The following is a 19,565-nucleotide window of genomic DNA, read 5'->3' on the forward strand; positions in this document are numbered from 1 at the left end:
CTAACACATGACTGGTTGTAAATTGGAAGGGAGGCAGGTGGGGGCTGTGAGGGAAAACAGTTTTGTGGGGCTGTGCTCCATTTGCCCCAGTAAAGCAGCCTCCGTTGTCTGCAGTGAAGAGCCTTCTCTACTCAAAGAGGTTTCCTGTGCAATGTAGGACTCTGGAAGAGCAAGGTCTGACATCATACAAATGCTCTCTACAGCGGAGGTTATAGCTGAACCAAATATCAGATTCTGGATTGTGGCCTATAGGGGTATTGCTCTAGGCTGATAAAATAGTATTGGCATACATGTTTCTTTCACAGGAGTGAAAGGCTGCGTGTTTAAGGACTCTTACTTTGGCAGTCCAAAGTTCTACGAAGGATAGTTCCTCCTCCTCCAGGTCTTAGGTTGAAGCTCAGAGGGCTGCCTGCATGCCCATCTCGACTCCTGGCTGAGCTCTGCCATCCTGTGGCCGACTTTGAGTAGGGCCACAGATTGCAGTGCATGAAATAAAATGTCTGGAATGAGGGGACTGCAGAGTAGTGTAGACTGTTAATAATAAGTAGCATATACAGCACAGTAAGAGCAATGGGCACAAATCCTGTAAAAAGCTCACCAGCATTTCAGGATATTCAGACAAGCAGACATTGAAAGTATGGCAGAAATTGTTTGAATGCACATATATTGGATTGCACTGTTAAGTTAGTCGTGACTAAGACCACAGTCTTATGCACAATGACTTCTGAGTGAATAAATACCCATACTTCAGTCAACCTTACCTTTGTGTAGACAATACAGTGGGTCTTGTTCCCATACAAGTGTAGATAGAATTGCATTGCTATACTGGAACTAACTTTTGCTTGGCTGGATCCAACAGTTCTTAAACAGGGAACTATAAAAGGAGAAAGCAGAAGGCAAATGAGCATTGTCTTGCATAGAGTCATACAATGTGCGAAGTGTTGATGTGTGACTGTGCATGTGCATGCCATTGTATATATGAATTTTTGCATATTTTGACCATTTTCTTCAATGGCTTTCACAATTACTACTCAACCAGGTCGTCGCTGAATGAACACTACAAGTGGTATAAGGAGAGAAGGTAAACAGATAAATTGCCTTGACAGACAACTCACAGTAGTGTGAAACTCCTATTTGTATCAAAAAAAGAGGAAAAAGAAAAGTTTATTAAAACAAACCATGTATCTTCAACCCTCAAACCCCCATTATGCTAAGGCCTGATAGCAGGTGTGCTCACACAACCAAAGAATCTGCAATTAAAGTCTTATATAGTGTTAGATTTACAATTGATAACAGCATCAATACCATACATACTGCTGCATTGCTTTGCACAAGGACAAATGACAGACAGAATTTCTCTCTACTTCGCATCTGTGAAGGAAGTCCTATGTGGGTAAGATCTATTGACCTGCCACTATACCCAAGGCTGGTCCAAGTGGTCTCTGAGGGTTGGAAGCCATTTCTCTCCTGTTAGACGGAAGTATAAAGTTGGAAGGGATTCATTAGACCATTAAGTCTTCCTGGTCCTACAAGAGCATAACCATTGCCTAAACTTACTATCCTGATGGGTTAAATAATGGAATTTCCTATAAATCTATGCTTAAGTGGCAGGTGGTTGTGCTGGACAAAAGTGGGCTATGTGATGCCCTCCAGATGTTTTTGGATGGAAATTCCCATCAGACCCAGCCAACATGGGCAATGGTTAGGGATGACTGGAGTTGTATTCCAGCAACATCGGGAAGGCACCACATTGGCTACCCCTGGCAAAGAGGATTTCCCTACCTTAATGAATCCATCCTAAGGTTGGACACCATAGGAAGTAGCTATAATTCTATTATTCCATTGCCTCTGCCTGTAAAACATACATGCCAGTTAACTAAATTGATTGTATAAGGTTTTTTGCTTCAGTGCTGCTTGAATACTTGTGGTTTTTGAATGTCAAAAAGTACATCATTAAGAAGAGTTTTGCATATCTATTCAGAATATGCATGAAGCAACAAGCTCAAAAAAGTGCTGGCATGATATTACCCTCCAATGAGGAAGATTTAAGACAAGGCTGGACAGGGATCTTACCAGGATTGCTTTATACATGTAGGGTCCTGATTCAGTGTCCTGGACTAAATAGCGATTCATATTCTTCTTAGTACTAAAAGTTCTTGACTCAGTTCCTGCCATGCCCAAATTTGTATTATTAAACACAAAATTACTGCTCCCAATAAGGGGGAAATAAGGAGAAATTTCTGTATTTTAAAAACTCAGCTGATGGGCTGAATCACCAAAGTGATGAGTGTTAGAAGATACAGCACAAGTAGCATTCACACCCATATCCACCCTAAATTCCAAATTTGTATTATGTGATGCTCAAATGGCATGGTTATTAGAATATTTAAATGTTAATGCAAAGGTAATGGTTGCTACTGAAAATCACTTCCTCACAGATAGGACTCTATGTACCTGTAGTAACTTTTGGATAAGCTATTCCATGTGAGATGGCCAGGTAATCCTAAATCCTTGTGCTGGCGGTACAGTAGCAACCGAGCCATGGTGTTTACTTTTAAGTCAGTCATGTGTGTCTTCATTCAGCAAAGAGAGGGGTCTTCTTTTAATCCATACCCACAACCTTCCCCACCACTGACCAGCCCAGTATCTGTGAGCAACAGTGTGAACCTTTATGTTGTTCCTACAGAGGACATACCTTTTTATGGCAACGATGAGAAAACATCCCACTGCTGCTGCTTGGATGCTGCTTGAGGTGCTATAGGCAAAATAATTAATTGTGCCTTGGCATCTAAAAGGTCAAGAACTCTTCTTACCCTAGAGTTGAATTAATCTGGCCAAGAATACAAATTTAATTTTCTGATATTGAAAAATCAAGACGTTGAAGAAACAAGACTGTACATTTGGATAATGACTATCAAAGGGGTGTCATATATCAAGAGATATTAAAGAGTGGGCTTTAAATATGCTCCTTGAATATATATTTGGCACGCTTGCCGTTTACAGAAAGAAGTTACATATTTTGGCAAATAGCACCAACCCTAATGATATTAATACCTCAACATGGCCACTGGAAGCACCTCAAAGGAGACAGGTCCCTTGGAACTCACTGTAAATGTCAATAGCACTGTGTTTCTTCATCTTCTACCGTGCTGATTAGAAAATTAGTTGTGAAGAAAATGGAAGTGCTAAGATGTGGTGGTGGTTCTATTCTTAAAGAATCATTACTCCTAAAGCTACGTAAAAACGTATACAATTAGCCCTTGTTACTTCCATTTCTAAATTCCACACCAAAGAAACACGTTAATGGCGAATTTCATTCCCATATTTTCACCACATAAATGTAGACTGAGGCTTTTTAGAGTTGTCCATATAGGTGACACACACACATCACATTTTAGGTGAGAGCTATGGATCAGGGCCCCAGATTCTTAGCATCAGATCCTCTCGTATTTAGGTGAGCATTGTATATACAAGTGAATTGGGTTATGCTGAAGATAAAGTGGTGTGAATAAACAACAGCTTCAGAATAGGCCAAGCCTGCAATTCTGTTCACATTCACTTGAAAGTAAGTTGCATTAAAATCAACAAGATTTGCTTCCAAATAAACATACACAGGATTGTTGTTACTTGCGTGGATTTTTTTTATTTTTTTAATTATGTCAGCCCCTGCACCTACAACCTGAAGTGGCACAGTATCACTGCATTCTTTTGCATGCTTGTGCAGAGACTAGACCCAGATGTGTGTTTTCACAGCTGGGATGGGATGAAAATAGCATTTACGGTTAGATTCAACAGTGACAAAATCTGTTACACAAAAAGGATTAAGGCTGTAATCCTAAACATGCTTGCTAGACAGAACATCTTACCAAATACAGTATTGTATGGTAGGATTTCACTGTCTTTCTATATGCATAAAAACGTAAGGTGCCATCATGCACCACTAGGCAGCCATGCCAACTGCAGCATGAGGAACAGGAGGCAGCCCAGGCAAGCTGATTAAAGAAGGGGGGGGGGGAGAGAGATAACCACTGTTTGAAGTGTCACAGCCCAGTATTATTATTATATGATATCCATGGTTGTAGTAATGTTGACCGTTTAATTTAATGTGATCAGACCACTGATCTGACCAATATGTCAGTTAAGGCATATTGGGCTGCAAACACCTTTAGACCACATTTTGCCCCTCAGAGAATTCTGGGCACCCCACACAGAGTTAGAGTTCCCATCACCCCATAACAAACTACAGAGCCCAGAATTCTCTGAGGTAAAGAATGTGCTTTAAAGGTATAGTGCGTAACCAAGTCTGACTCATCACTTGCAAAAGTGTCAGAATTCTAGAATGTTATTTACCAATAACAAATGCTGGTAAAGCTTCTAGATCCTTCCTCACACTTCACACATTTGCCACCCACCCGCCTCACTTTTTTATGGGCAGAGGTTCACCTGCTTTGAGCAGTTGCATGGCAGACAGCAATCTGCCGGTGGTACAACTTTCCTGTATCACCACACCTCCATCCAAGAAAAGCTTCATCTTCTGAGTTTGGCCCATTCTGTAGTTATTAAGACTGCCCATAACAAAGGTGACAACCCAGCTATGGACTTTCAGACATTACAAAGACATATCCATAGCCATTTCTCTTTATATATTTTGAAAACTGTACTATTGGATGGGACCCTGAGGGTCACCTAGTAAAATTGAAAGTAGTCCTGGGAAATGACAATTTCCTCCTACCAAAGACAAAAACTACACCCTATTTCTTTTCACGTTTGTTTCCAATTTCTATGTATAGCAGGATAATGTTGAGATGTTGTTTTTCACTCACACTCCTCAGTCAGAAGTAACACTATAAGACAGGAACTCTTGCTAATAATTCATCTGCCACTCCAAATGGTCATTATTTCTTATTCCCATGCATGGCTCAACATGGAGACAGCAATTCTTCTCTCACTCCTGATTAGCACCTAACTAGAAGCAGTGAGGGAAACCACATTATTCAATCATGTGCTGGTTTTCACCTGGGGCTTATGGAAAACCTCCCTACATAGGAGAGACAGGGGCTTTCCCCCCTGCCTTTGGAATGCCCTCCTCAGGGAAGCCCACCTGGTGCCTACTATGCTAAGGTTACCAGATTTTTTTCAATGAATCCAAGGATTCAGGATTTTGTCAGGGGACTGATTTGTAAATCCAGGGACTGTCCCCGGTAAATGGGGACATCTGGTAACCTTATACAGTTGTACCTCTGGTTAAGAACTTAATTCGTTCTGGAGGTCCGTTCTTAACCTGAAACTGTTCTTAACCTGAGGTACCACTTTAGCTAATGGGGCCTCCCGCTGCCGCCATGCAATTTCTGTTCTCATCCTGAAGCAAAGTTCTTAACCCGAGGTACTATTTCTGGGTTAGCGGAGTATGTAACCTGAAGCGTATGTAACCCGAGGTACCACTGTGCAATCCTTGGGGCACCAGCCAAATACTTTTTCTTAACCTCAATTTCAGCAATATTAATAGTTTTGACATATTATAGCTTCATATATGCTCAGAGTCAGTGGTTAATATTGCCTATTGAGTAACTTCAGTAAAGCTTATCAATTTCTTATTGATTCCAATAGCTTTGTTTTGTTGTTTATGCCATTTGCTACTTGGCCCATGTATTTTAAACAACCTGAATTTATGATTCTGTGTGTTTCGTTTTACTTCTGAGCCAGCTAGAGGCTTTTTTCCATAAACAGAATATAAATTCATTGGACAGTGAATAATAATTCCCATATCACTTCATCCTGGCTCACTCCCCTCTTCTTCCCCAGCATTTTGTGGCTCACCTCAGGTGCCAGCCCAGGTCCCCATGGCATCTTTCAAAAGCACCCAAGCAGGATTTGTCTTGAGGAGGAGAGGCTAGCAAAACTGAATACCTCTTAAAGGGCCCCACCTGCATTCTGCTGAATAGTACATTGTCAAAACCAAACCAAACCAAACCCAGAAGGCCCAAAGGCAAAGGGATCTGTAGAGAACCCATTTTGCTTCAGCCTCGACACACGCAGACTCTGTACTGCTGAGGAATACAACTCATGTAAGATTCCCCAGCTTTCTTCTTACGCACCAATCAAGGCCTCATCCTGTCTAAACCAGTATTACCTCTGAAGAACTGACAGGTCAACCCTGATCATTTTCAAAGTGATTTGGGCTGTAATTCTGCAGGTGGGTTTACAGGTGGGTAAGTCCCATTGGGTGGATCTACTCAGCAATCTATAGTCTATAAGCAAGCCAATCCCATAATGCCAATTTAGCTGTATCTAAGAATTTCTACTGTTACAGCTGGGAAACAACTTCACTCATGAAGTTTCATCCTCCCTTTCAAATAGAAAAATCCTTTCTTACCCACAGCAACAGAAGTGCAAAAATGGCCTGGTTTGTGGGGCTGGATGTGCATTCTCCTTGCTTGTAGGATGCCATCTATAGCGCTGGTGTGGCCCCACTCCTGCCTTTAACCCAAATTTACATGGGATTCATTCATGAATCTCATAGTCTGAAAGTTTCTATGGGGTGAGTTTATTGGAAATGTAACCATGCCCTGGAGAATGACCGATCTTGGTCTTGCGGCTCAACAAGGAAAAAATACCTCCTGATAATAGATTTGGCATAGGAACTGAATGCCCTACTCCAGATGCTGCTCTTCACCTGTTAATTAGGGACTGTAGATGTAGAACTTTATTAGTTACAAATTATTAAATATAATTGGAAATAATGATAGCATGGCAATTACTTGTTTAGCCAGTGAAAAGGAATTAGGATTTTTCCCACAGCAAGCTTCACATTTCATTATGTCCAAGGGGAACTCCAGAGTCCTTTTTAGCTCATTCTGGAAGCAATTTTGAGTCCCATTCTGTTACCTCTAAAACTGTGGTAATTATCAATTAATTTTCAAACAAGGTAAATTACTCTCCTTTTTTTACCTGAACCAGAATCAAACCTGAGACACAGGTTTAAACTGTTGAACATAAACAAAACTGCATAAAAGCGAAATATATTTAAAATGTGGTCTCCGTACCCACACTTTAATATGCAAGTTAGATATGCAAGTTTTGTATTTTGTAGCTACTAGAAATGTCAAAAAAGGGCAAGGGCAATGTTACAGGGATTGCAAATAAACCTGTAAATGTAGTGAGGGAAATGGTCGTATTCCAAACTCCTGTCTCTGAATATGCTACCAGCTTTTTATTATAATGATGGGAACCCTCTCCTGCCTGTCATAAACCAGAAGCATATCATTTTTCCAAAACCTACATGAGCTACATTTTATCGCGATTCACAAAATCTAAAAATACAGAATCTTATGAATCATACATACTCTAAATGCTAGAAGTAATTCAGATTACATATTTGACTTCAGGCAACCACCAAGCTGTTCAGTTTTGTTCTTAAGGCTATCAAGCCATTGGTTGGCTAAGTCAAACTATTTGAATCTAATTTTACACCCCTAAGGTCCAATTCACATATTGCTCATGGATGTTGTAAAATCACTGAGCTCATGGTAAAATCATCCCATCAGCTCTACACAGGAGAATGTTTTCTGAATGTTTGTTTGATGTGGAATTCACTATGCCAGATTGAACTATTGAAGGCTAAAGTTTGCTCTGTCTTAGTAAAATGCCACATTACATAGGAGACAATATAGACTCACCACTCAGAACTGATATGGTAAAATCGTCTTAACAGTGGCTTTACCATGTTCAAAATTAATGCATGAATCAAGCCAAATTTATAATAAAACCTCCTACTTTTTCTTGGGTCTTTAATCATTTCCTTTGTGAACTTAACCTGGGAGTAACGTTCCCTTAACACAGTGGATCTTACTTCCAAGTAAACCTGCCCAACTCTCTGCCTTAACTGGCAAGTGAACTATGCTGACTGAAAGTAGGAGGGGTGGTTTCCCTGGTGTGTAATAATTTGGGATTAAGCTTCTTAAATTCGCTGGCTAGAAAATGTCGTTCTCAATACCAAAGGTATCAGACCTAGCTGAAAATGCTTAAGGCAGCCAGCTGGAGAAACCCTTGAGAGGTCCACTGTCCCACCAGCTGGCTCAATAGCTGGCTCAATATGAACAGGCGTCCATAAGCGATAAGCCTTTTTTGAGGAAGACTACATAAGGAATATTCCATCTTTACGCTGCAGAGTGAAAAAGTGCTGACAGGATTCAAACTCAGGAAAGCAAGCAGCAGCTCCCTGCCTGCTCTTCACCCTCCTAAAAATAGTGCCTACGAGAGGGCCATCAAGAAATGGATCCTTCTTTGACTTTGCCCTAAGAAAGTTAAAGAACTCCCCTAGGGGGCGTGGCCACTACTCTCTGACACTTAATCCTGCCCATGATGTCACTGGCTTATGTTAAATAAGAAGAAATAAGGCCAGGGAGTCAGGACCACTCTCAGGGATTCAGGCAGCTTCCAGCCTTGCCTCCTCCTCTTCCCTTCCAACTTTCGCAATCATGGTGGGTGCAGGAGAAAATTAGTTCTGCATAGTGAGCCAGTGGTTTGATCTAACATTGTCATTTTCAAGTGTGTAATTAATGCATAGCATAAGGGAGTAGAGAACCAATATAGTGTCCTACCAAAATCATGCAGGAGTGTGTGCATCTATTCTTATTGTTAATGTGAAATTACTGGGATTATTTGGGAAATCTTGTCTTATGTAATAGCTCGCATGTTTCCTGTCTTTTATAGCAGGTTGTTGTTATCAATTGCCTGTAATTCATGTTTGCTGAAATATATGTGCAGTAGAATCCAGATGCACAACCTGCCTATGAACAGTAACAAAATGGCATGTTTTTAAAATAAAGGCTTAAAGAACATATGGGTCTTAAACCTTCTGTTTTATTAGTTCTTTTGAATGTAGTATTTATTGCACAATGATATTTTCGATTTACATTATGTTCTCTACTGTAATGCAATAATATGTTCCTCTAAAAAGGATTAGGATATTTAGCTCATACTGTATATATCTGTGCTTCTGATTGTGTGCAGGAAGATACTATAATGGACTTCAAATACTTACATGACATTGTTATCTGCTTTTATTATTATTATTTTTCTAACATAAACTGCTTTTGTAGGGCTTTGCCCTGAAAGGTGGCCTGGAAAGATTTCAAATAATGGAATACATAAAATACATTTGTGGCCAAATTAGTTCACATAAACACACTATAGGATATGTATAACTTTTGTCTGTCAATGCAATTTTCCCTCCAAGAGTACTAGCTTTTTACTTTCCTCTCTCTTTTGCCAAATGCAGTCCTTCAGCGCTGATCAGATTGCTGGTAAGTGGAACATAAATTCAATTCCCTGCGTGTTGATGTGATTCATTGCACGGAACATCAAATACTGGATACTCATTAGCTTAAGTAGGCATTGTTCCATTAGCAACCTGGTGGCATCTCAGCTACACTTGAAAAATCGGACAAAATCCTTTTCTTTGCATCTTGGGAAGATGTTTCAAGGAGCAAGCTGGATGCTGTCAAGTCCAACAAGTCTTTCTCTTTTTTTAAAAAAGGGGCTTTTTGTGATTGATTTTTTTTCTAACAGATCGAGTTCTCCAAGGAACAACAGGATGGTAAGTTTTTGAGGAGAGCCAGTAAACATAGAGAGAGGTATTTTAATATCATTGGAATATGCCCGCTGGTATAACCAGTGAAGCTAAATTGACTTCAATCATGTAGACTTCCACCACTTAAAGATCAGGCCACAGATTCCAAGTCACTTCTTTAGATGTTTTATGTTTTGCTGTTGACTGCCTTGAAGCACAGATCCCAAGAGAGTGCTGCCTTCTCCTTCTGGCACATAGCTCTTCAGAGAGCTGGTAAGGCAGTAATGAGAGAATGAGGTTTAAAGCCATTAGTAAGGAAGAAAGCACAGAAACAAAAATCTATAAATGTTGCATATTGATAAATAAATAAATGAAGGATTCATGACTGTCCAGCCAATGCATGTATGATTATGACTCCTAGGAAATGCTAAGGGAATATCAAGCTGTATTGCTGGAGTGGGGCAGAGCTAAATCAATTTAACTAAGAATATTCTATGTAATATGAGTGTCATGAATTAAAGGGAATTTGGGGCTTATTTATTTATTTATTTATTTATTGTAATCAGCCTGTTGTATACATTTCATAATTCCAGTAAATTAATGTTCCTACCCCCACAAAAAATCAGTCTGTGTGTCTTTGTCAGACAAAAGAAACAAATACCCCTTTATCAATTAAATATCCTAAAATATTACTTCTGTAAGATAGTTTTATTTGATCCCAATTTATGTAAGTCTTTTATTATTCAATTAAAATTAAAAGCAAGACACCTTTATCACTAACATCACAGCCCTAATCTTCTCTACTCAGAACTAAATCCTATTGAATTCAATGGTGGTTACTCCCAAGTAAATGAGGCTAGAATTACAGCCTTATAGTAGTAGCATTATAAGGCTTCTTGCCTATCATCCATTTTAATGCAATGTCACAGCAGTTGAATGGCATGTTGATATGCTACCACTCATATGTAGGATCAATATACTACAACGCTTTGGATTTTATTTGTCAAATAATTGGCTTGCATTATGTGATTTAAGATATGAGTATATGATGCAGAATGCCCCAGATATGGTGAATGTCAGCATTCACTGGTATATCTACAAAGAGCCTGGTGGGGTGGGGGATATATATCTGTTTTCAGGTATTCACAAAATTCCTCTGGATTTCCAACATTCACATTTAAATGGCAACATTCAGTAAAATCTGGATGTTCACTGTAACATGGGGATTCTAAATGAAACCATCAAATGGCAAGATTTCTTTAACTTGATTTGATATGCCCTTGCTGTAGTGAGTACCTATTGTTTTTTACATTTCTTAGACCTATAAATTGAATGAAAAACCAACCTTGCCTAGAATGTACCTTTGATTTAAAAAGCTCTCTCTCCAGCTTCACACTCTGCATTAACAACTTTCACAAGCAATACATTCCAGATTAAAGGGTATTCTTGGAGTTGCTCGTTAAGGTGACCATAGATTGATTAATTTGCTAGATTAATTTTAAATTAGTCAAAACCAAAGTATTTCAAAACAAAAGAGCTGGCCAACATTTAGTAAGAACACTTTTAACAGTTGAAACACTTTCTTTAGTCATATTAAACTGCTATAAAAGAAAAGTTGCCCCCACTTAATATCAATTTTTTGGCTTATTAAAAAGTTGACAAACACCTAGCCAATTAAAGAAGACGTGGAAGAACCCTAAAATAAAATTTTTACTTCTGGGTTAATAAATAAATTATTGCACTGTGCAACATGAAGGGGGGTAAAATCAGAATCCCAGCTGTGTCTTTAAGCACCCACACACATCTGTGGACTTAGCTTCACATTCTGCCTACTGCAAAAACATATTTTTAAACCTATTGAGATCTTGCATGGAGGGGAGAGGAAAGAATTTCAGTCACAATGCGTGCCTATAAAGAAAGGAAACATCTCTGGCCTTCCAATTGTTTCAGCAATGCCCATCTGTTCTTGGGCTGCAAATACACTGATCCAAAATACAGAGCAAAAAGAATCTGAGGGACAGAAGAACGTGCTTGAAGCATACTTTACTGAGCCTATTATTACCGTTAAAAATGTTAAACCAGGCTTAAAAGCTGAGCCAATATTGTTCAGAATCACACTGTAACCTGTTTCCCACCAGTATACATGGAAAACTGACTGCTGTTTGCAGCAGCTGAAAATGAGGAATTTGCATTTTACATTCCCGAAAGTGGGTAGTCTTTTAAAAAGAAGAATAAAAACGGTGATGAGTTGGTGATGAGATCTTCCATTGGTGTAAATGAGTGAAGTTCTGTTGTTTGTAGCCACTGAGGAAATATCAAATGTGAGCCTGGGAGCATGTAGCCGTCTCGTCTCTTCAATTCTAAAAGGCCAGAACTTTATGAGCTGTAATGGGAGAGGGCTAGCTATTGAAGTGCCTTGCAGGTCTCAACGCATCAGACAGTGAGGGGATTAATATCAGATATATTGGGTTACAGACTAGCAACCGCACGTCCTGCCTCAGCGGTTCAGGAGAGGGCTAGGGAACTTCTTGAGGCAGTATAAGGAGGGCAAGAGGGAGCACCAAAATAGTACAGCTTCACAAGCACCCAGGAGAAAATGAATGGAGGCTGCATAATTTGCCCCGTGGCTTACGAAAGACGGAAGAAGCAAGGTTCTATATAAAGCAGAAATTTACGCTTTGCTAGGCATGATGTGGCTTCAGAACAAATTCCAAATTGGTCTAGAAGAAATTTCAAAACTGCTCTGTGGCGACTGCAGTTAGGTGACACTCTGGGTTCTTAACAGCCTTATAAATGCAGTGTAGAAGGTGAAAACTTTAAACCCCTCCAAAGACACACCTATTCATGCTGTCTTGCCTTTCTGTAGGACCTGCTTGCCTTCCCACATTATTCATACAGCTTCGCTTCTATGCCTCTCAAAGTACTTTTACTGTCAAGACACAATGCTTGCTATTTTCAGCTGCTAGTTGTGTCAGATCCTTTTTCCATTTGCTGAACTTTTTGGCTGTCTGCAATGGCCCACTGTAACCATAATTGCAAGGTTCTGCCTTGCTTTATATGATGATAGCAATGATGGTGAGATATTGATTTATACCCCTCCCTTTTCTTGTAATGGGACTCAAGGCCTCTTACAGATAAAAATAAGAACCATTAAAAACACAGGAAAGACAATTAAACATGGATATTAATTAATTAATATTAATTAATAATTAAATATGGATATTAATTAAACGGCGTTTCCGTGTGCTGCTCTGGTTCGCCAGAAGCGGCTTAGTCATGCTGGCCACATGACCCGGAAGCTGTATGCCGGCTCCCTCGGACCAATAAAGTGAGATGAGCACCGCAATCCTAGAGACGGCCACGACTGGACGTAATGGTCAGGGATCCCTTTACCTTTTTTATTTATTAATTAAAACTATATACATATATAACATCTATATGCATGCATGCAGGCAGTTACGATAAAAGCTCCTACATGTGACACAGCCCCGTTGCTTCAGCCGCAGAGGAGAGTAACCAAAAAAGGTGAGAGATCCACACCAGTGCTTCCTTCTGTGGAGACTCCACTCAGGCAATCTCTCTCTCTCAAAAGTGGGGTGAAAGCAGATAGGCAGAGTTTTCCTGGGGATCAGGTGTCAGAGCAGATGCCCCAGCTCATATCTTACCTCCTCCTCCATGGGGCTATGGCAATGTGGCTGTTTCACATGGAGGATTTTAAAATGTATCAACCTTATCAGGGCTCTCTTAGCCATCATAAGGTATGGTAAACAGTCAATATTTATTGGGGGCAGGGTTGTAAACCAAAGGGGCTCACTGCTTCCATAAAAAAGGGACAAGGGAGGGGGCCAAATCTACTACCAGTAAAATTATGCAAATGTCACACCACTGGAATTTTGTTGCAGAGAAAGTGGCCCTATTAATATTTATACCATAGTAGATACAAACTAGTGTATGGGCAAGTTGTTTGGCTATGGTGACACTGACACTTTCCTCTTGCAGACTTTAAGGAGGCCTTCCTCCTTTTCGACAGGACTGGTGAAAGCAAGATCACCCTAAGCCAGGTTGGAGATGTCATTCGTGCTTTGGGGCAGAACCCCACCAATGCTGAGGTCAAGAAGATCATGGGCAACCCCAGCAATGAGGGTAATGGCTCTGAGATGAAATGGTCCATAATATGTTCTCTTAACGTTCAGTCAAATTCTCCTTTCCCACTACCTTAATTTTAGTGAAGATGGAGTGTGCTTTCCTCTTATACAAGCCTTGACCACACAAGCATTTGTGGTGGTGGGATTTTTATTTTAAAAAAATTAAAGCATTTAATATTTGGTTATTATGGACATGAGTTTGTAGAATTTGTGAATGTGCACAGTAATTTTTTCAGCTCAACAGTTTTATTCCAGCTTTTTTGTTGTTGTTGTTGTTTAGTCGTGTCCGACTCTTCGTGAACCCGTAGAATAGACCAGAGCATGCCAGGCACTCCTGTCTTCCACTGCCTCCCTCAGTTTGGTCCAACTCATGTTAGTAGCTTCCAGCTACCCACCCAAATTAAAATCCTGATGTCTTTGATGAGAAAGAGTCAAGCATGTGCCAAGGGCATATCTGAAGACATATGATACAGCTACTTCATGAAATTAAATAGTTCAAGATCTGACTAGTGCCTGGTGGGACCTATATAAACTGACTTGAAATTGCCGTCTGTACTGAGCCCCTTAAGCCCCCATCACCTCACCAGTAGCTAGTTTAACTATTTCCAGGAATCAGAAGTCTTGATTAGCTTTTAACACTTGCTGAATCCAAGGATTAGAGGGGTCTAGCCAGGGTTTTTGTTAGGGGGGCAGGCTTTTGTTGGGGGAGGCAGAACCTCAGTTAAGTATTTTTATTGCTTTTTATTGATTTACAGGGGGCAGCTTCCCCCATCCCCCCTTGGTTGCCCCCATGGGTCTGGCACTCCTCACCCCACAACTCATAACAATATCTAACTCACAGCCCCTTGTTTTATTTTCCTTTAAAGCTGTTAGCAAGCTTTACCAGTGTGAAGGTGCTGTACGAAAAGCCATAGTACACAGCACTAGAAACACCACTATAAAACTATAATAAATAGATAATGCATGAAATAAATAGCGTGTTCAAATTAAACTACAGATCCTTTTTCACAAGCAGTGCAACCACTGTGTGCTTGTGTTTCCTTAGAAATGGAGCTGGACAACCATTAAATTACGATTCCTTTAAATTATGATTCCTGTAAAAACCGTTTAAATTATGATTCCTGTAAAAACCGTTTAAATTATGATTCCTGTAAAAACCGTCCCCCTCCACTGAATACAGATTTGCCTCCTTTATGTGTATGTAGCATCACTTGATGATGAGTACAACAATAAGCAAAGACTTCAGTGTTTTATGACTACCTGAAAGCTTTGGCAGTAGTGCCATATTGTGAAGGAAGAAATTTAATTTCTAAAGGAAGCATAGTTTTGGTTGAGAAACAGATATAAATCACAGCATAGCACTTCAGGAGAACTTCCTAAAGCATCACAAATATATCTGAGAACATTGTTGATAATGTTGTTTTCTTGTAGAGATGAATGCCAAGAAAATTGGGTTTGAAGAGTTCCTGCCCATGATGCAAGCAGCAGCCAATAACAAGGACCAGGGCGGCTTTGAAGACTTCGTTGAAGGTCTGCGTGTCTTTGACAAAGAGGGGAATGGGACCGTCATGGGTGCTGAACTCCGTCACGTATTGGCCACTCTGGGTAAGGCTTCCAAAAGTGTGGTGTAGTGGTCGAGAGTGGTAGTCTCATAATCTGGGGAACCGGGTTCGCGTCTCCGCTCCTCCACATGCAGCTGCTGGGTGACCTTGGGCCAGTCATACTTCTTTGAAGTCTCTCAGCCCCACTCACCTCACAGAGTGTTTGTTGTGGGGGAGGAAGGGAAAGGAGAATGTTAGCCGCTTTGAGACTCCTTAAAGGGAGTGAAAGGCGGGATATCAAATCCAAACTCTTCTTCTTTTTCTTCTTCTTCTTCTTCTTCTTCTTCTTCTTCTTCTTCTTCTTCTTCTCATAGGGTTGGAAGGAACCATAAAGGCCATCTGGTCCAAGCCTGTGCAATACAGGAATATTTTGCCCAACATGGGGCTTGAACCCCTGACCCTGTGTTAACTGTACTACAGATATGTTTTGTTTTTATAAAAGTTACATTCCTTTGGCTTTCTTCAATTAAATCTGGGAACTGGAATTTTGGTCAGAGCACCGAGAATTCTCTGTAAGGGATCCCAAGGCTTTCCACCCCCTTAAACCAAGCACTGGAGTCCTCTGAGAGACGGGTTGGAATAAAAATAGGAAAATAAAGTAAATGTTTCTGGAGCTGGAGAAGATTAACTTTTTAACCACTTTAAATCTATATTGGCATTAGTGCCCAATTATTATTTCCAATGTAATAAAATTGATATTTTTAATAGCAAAGGCCTATTTATATAAATTTGGATAATCCACACTTTCTCTGAAGTATAACAATGTGATATAAAACATTCAAGATTATAATAAAATAACTAAAAGTGTAATTAAAAGTAACTCTTTACCATGGCTGTTGATACCTGAGGTGTATGTTTTTGGACCCACCTTATTTTTAAGGTTGGAAGTTGTTTTAAGTTGTTTTTATATTATGTTTTAATGATGTAGCCCACCTGGGATCTTAGCATGGAGAGCAGGTAATACAAACATACATACAGACATCAATAAAGCATCATTAAATCCTGGTTGGTTAAAAAGAAATAGATTTCAAAAACACTGAGAATCATATAACCTCAGGAACAGGGGGTGAAACTTAATTTTTGCAAATTTCTTCAGTGAAGGGTCTTAAAAATATGTTTTAGAGTTTGAGGAATTTATATTTGCTATTATTTTGTGATTAGACAACATTCAGCTTGGTAATTTGATTTGATGAAGGTTTCAAAAAACTAGATAATTTTAATTTTACCTTCTGAAAATCTCAGGTAATGATGATAGATTGATAGATGATAGATAGATAGACAGATAGATGATGACAAGAATATAAACTACAAGTCCAAGCACTTGGCAGTTGTTTGCAATGATTTCTGTGCAATTTTACAAACATTTTATTTACCAAGCAAAACTTAAGTATATTAATTTAACCAAAATATCTTTTGAATTCCCAAGTCATGTTACAACTTTTTAGAACTTTTTAGATTTGAAAGTTGAATAATAATTCAACATGCCCTTTTGCAGGGGTACCTCTCCTTTGATATCCTGTGTGGTCATGGATCTGTTGTGAGCATCTAGAAAGTTGCTTCCACAGCAGCAGGAAACAAAGGTGATCCACCCTGAGTTCTGCATGTCAGCATTTTGACTGCCTAACCACATTGCACCCTTGACTGAAAGTCCACATAGATTGCTACAACACTGCAAGTCCCATGACATCACTAGTGTCAGAAATGAAGAGCTATCAGAACAGATACACTGACCTAGTTTGTACATCTACAGTTAAAATATGGTTTAATTGGAACGAGGAGTGTGCTGGTGCATGCTGCTCAGAAGTCTCCACTTCAGTTCTCCCCCACCCTGTTCCTGCTGTTGTCATTCCAGGGAGGAGATAAACCAGAGGCCAGCTGTGTGTTACACGTGAACCAGCACTCGTAGTTTGTTTATCTGAAAGAAACCATGAGCCAGTAAGCTAAGAACAAACTAAGAACAAACTGCTTGGGGTTTCTTTGGAGTGAAACACACCATGAGTGATAGCTGACACATAACACAAAGCCAGTCTCTTGTTTGCCCCCCACCCCACATCACAGCATAGGCCTCTGTAAGAACAGGATGCTGAACTAAATGTGTCTTTGGTCAGATCCAGCAGGGCTTTTCTTATATTTAGATCTGTAAACTGCTTAGAAGCAATTTTGGCACATAAGCAGTATATAAGTCGTACCTTACTTCTCGAATGTAGTCTGTTCGGGAAGTCTATTCGACTTTCGAAAACCAAGGCTCAGCTTCCAACTGGCTGCAGGAGTTTCCTGCACTCAAGAGGAAGCCGTGTTGGATGTTCATCATCTAAAAATGTTCGAAAACGGAACGTTCAAAAACTTACTTCCTGGTTTGGGGCATTTGGAAGCCAAAATGTATGAAGCCAAATGTACCAAGGTGTTCGAAAACCAAGATACGACTGTATATAACATCATCACCACCATAAATATCTTCTGTGGTTTAGGTGAGAAGATGAAGGAAGAAGAAGTAGAAGAACTGATGAAAGGGCAGGAAGACTCCAACGGCTGCATCAACTACGAGGGTAAGTTCCACTATACAGTAGGGGAAAGCAGCCATGGGGTGGGGTCAAATGGAAGAGGGCAGCGGTGCTGGAGGAAGGAGAATTTAACATTTCCCTCACCCATGCTGTTTTCCCAAGTAAATTGCACACCCCAAGCTGCTATTTTCTTTGCTTTGCTGGAGACCCAATATAAAACAGTGGTACCTGTGTTTTCCTCCCCAGTAGCTTTGGGGGAATTTCAGCTGGGGAAAACGTGCAGGAGGAAAGGGAGAAATATCCTCTCCCCAGCACTATTTCACTAGTGTATTCCATCCCTCACCCAAGCACAGATGCCTTTCCTTTTTAAGTTGGCATATCAGATCATGGATTTCTCATGTCACATCTGTTTGTGCTCTGAAGAGATGCTGGGGATTGAACTTAGGACCTTCTGCATGCAAAGCAGATGCTCTACCACTGAGCCACGTCCCCCTCCCAAATGATGGGGCTGAATCTGTGGTGTGCCCTTATCAGCAGCCCAGTGCGAACAAGCTCATTGCAGGGGAAAGCGGGTGGCCAGTGTCCAAAGCGAGAGAGAAAAGAAGTGGGATGGTTAGCCCAGGCTCATGTCCACCGGAAAAGAAAGGAGATTGTTTATGGGGCCACATGAAAAGTATGGCATCCCTCGCCCACTTTCAGCACTGAGAATGGTGCATGAATAGCAGCAGTTTCTCTTTTCGCTCCTGGCACTGGAACACTCCTGGCACTGGAACACCTGTCTTTCCATGAAAGGAATGAAAGGCTCCCTATCATTACCACACCAGCCATGATGCTTTTGAGCTATTAATTTATTAGATGTTGAGCTTTTCAGCATTTCCCAATGACTTCTCCCAATGATTTCATGTAGGTTTGGGTTGAAGTGTCATCAGTCTGCAGATGACACTTGGTCAGCTCTACCTCAGCTCCCCACAGGCTGTTGAACTTTTCAACCAATGACTGGAGGCTGTACAGGGTTGGATGAGAATGAACAGGCTGAAATTGAATCCATTGGGCAGGGAAACCCATAACTTTGGACAGAGGCTTACATTGGTCTTAGATGAAGCTGTGCTCCTCTCAAAGGACCATGTTTGCAGTTTGGGAGTGTGACCCTGGACTCAGAGCAAATTGGGGGTGCTCAGGTTGCAGCAGTGGCCAAGGATGCTTTTTGCCAGTTTAGGTTGGTATGCCAGCTGTGATCCTATTTGGAGAGCAGAGCTTGCCTCACTTACTCATGCACTAGTGACATCTAGACTAGACTACTATAATGCACTTCATGTCAGAGGTGCCTTTAAAGATGGTCTGGTAACTTTGATTGGTACAAAACATGGTCACTTGGAAACCGGGCATTTGGAACATAATTCACTAATATTGCATCAGTTGCACTGGTTGCCAATGCATTTCTGGGCCCAATTGAGAGTGCCCAAAATGGTTTGGAGATGGGTTCATCTGTACCTGTCTCAACCTGCCCTAATGTAAAGCTCTACCTTGCAGGCCCTGTTAATATGCCTGCCTCCAAAGATGGTTAGGTTGCTGGGCACTTTCAACAGTTGTCTCATGGCTGTCCTGTGTGAGATCAGGCAGACTTCATTCCTCAGGCTTCTTACTATGGTGTGACTCCACTGGGGGTTGTTGCTGTTGTTGTGCTTATGCTGACTTTTAATAGCGTTTTGAAGGAAGCAGCTGCTCTAAATGCTCAAAACGGTTTAAA

The 19,565-nt window shown here is 40.5% G+C and overlaps 1 protein-coding gene across 4 annotated transcripts in view; it reads left to right on the forward strand.

Moving 5' to 3' along the window:
- MYL1 (myosin light chain 1) overlaps window positions 1-19,565 on the forward strand; it is a 28,631-nt gene that overhangs the window by 6,065 nt on the left and 3,001 nt on the right. The window contains exons 1-5 of one of the 4 annotated variants that reach the window (XM_081019553.1): window positions 8,359-8,480; window positions 9,281-9,305; window positions 13,571-13,714; window positions 15,148-15,321; window positions 17,786-17,863. In XM_081019553.1, the coding sequence (XP_080875679.1) occupies window positions 8,478-8,480; window positions 9,281-9,305; window positions 13,571-13,714; window positions 15,148-15,321; window positions 17,786-17,863 (424 nt within the window). In that variant the 5' untranslated portion in view covers window positions 8,359-8,477. Of the gene's footprint in view, window positions 1-8,358; window positions 8,481-9,280; window positions 9,306-9,570; window positions 9,599-13,570; window positions 13,715-15,147; window positions 15,347-15,631; window positions 15,648-17,785; window positions 17,864-19,565 lie in introns of those variants that run through there. The other 3 variants (XM_081019552.1, XM_081019551.1, XM_081019550.1) reach the window with 3 other exon arrangements.

This window comes from Podarcis pityusensis, assembly GCF_964106645.2.
Source record: "Podarcis pityusensis genome assembly, chromosome: 1".
Taxonomy (NCBI): domain Eukaryota; kingdom Metazoa; phylum Chordata; class Lepidosauria; order Squamata; family Lacertidae; genus Podarcis; species Podarcis pityusensis.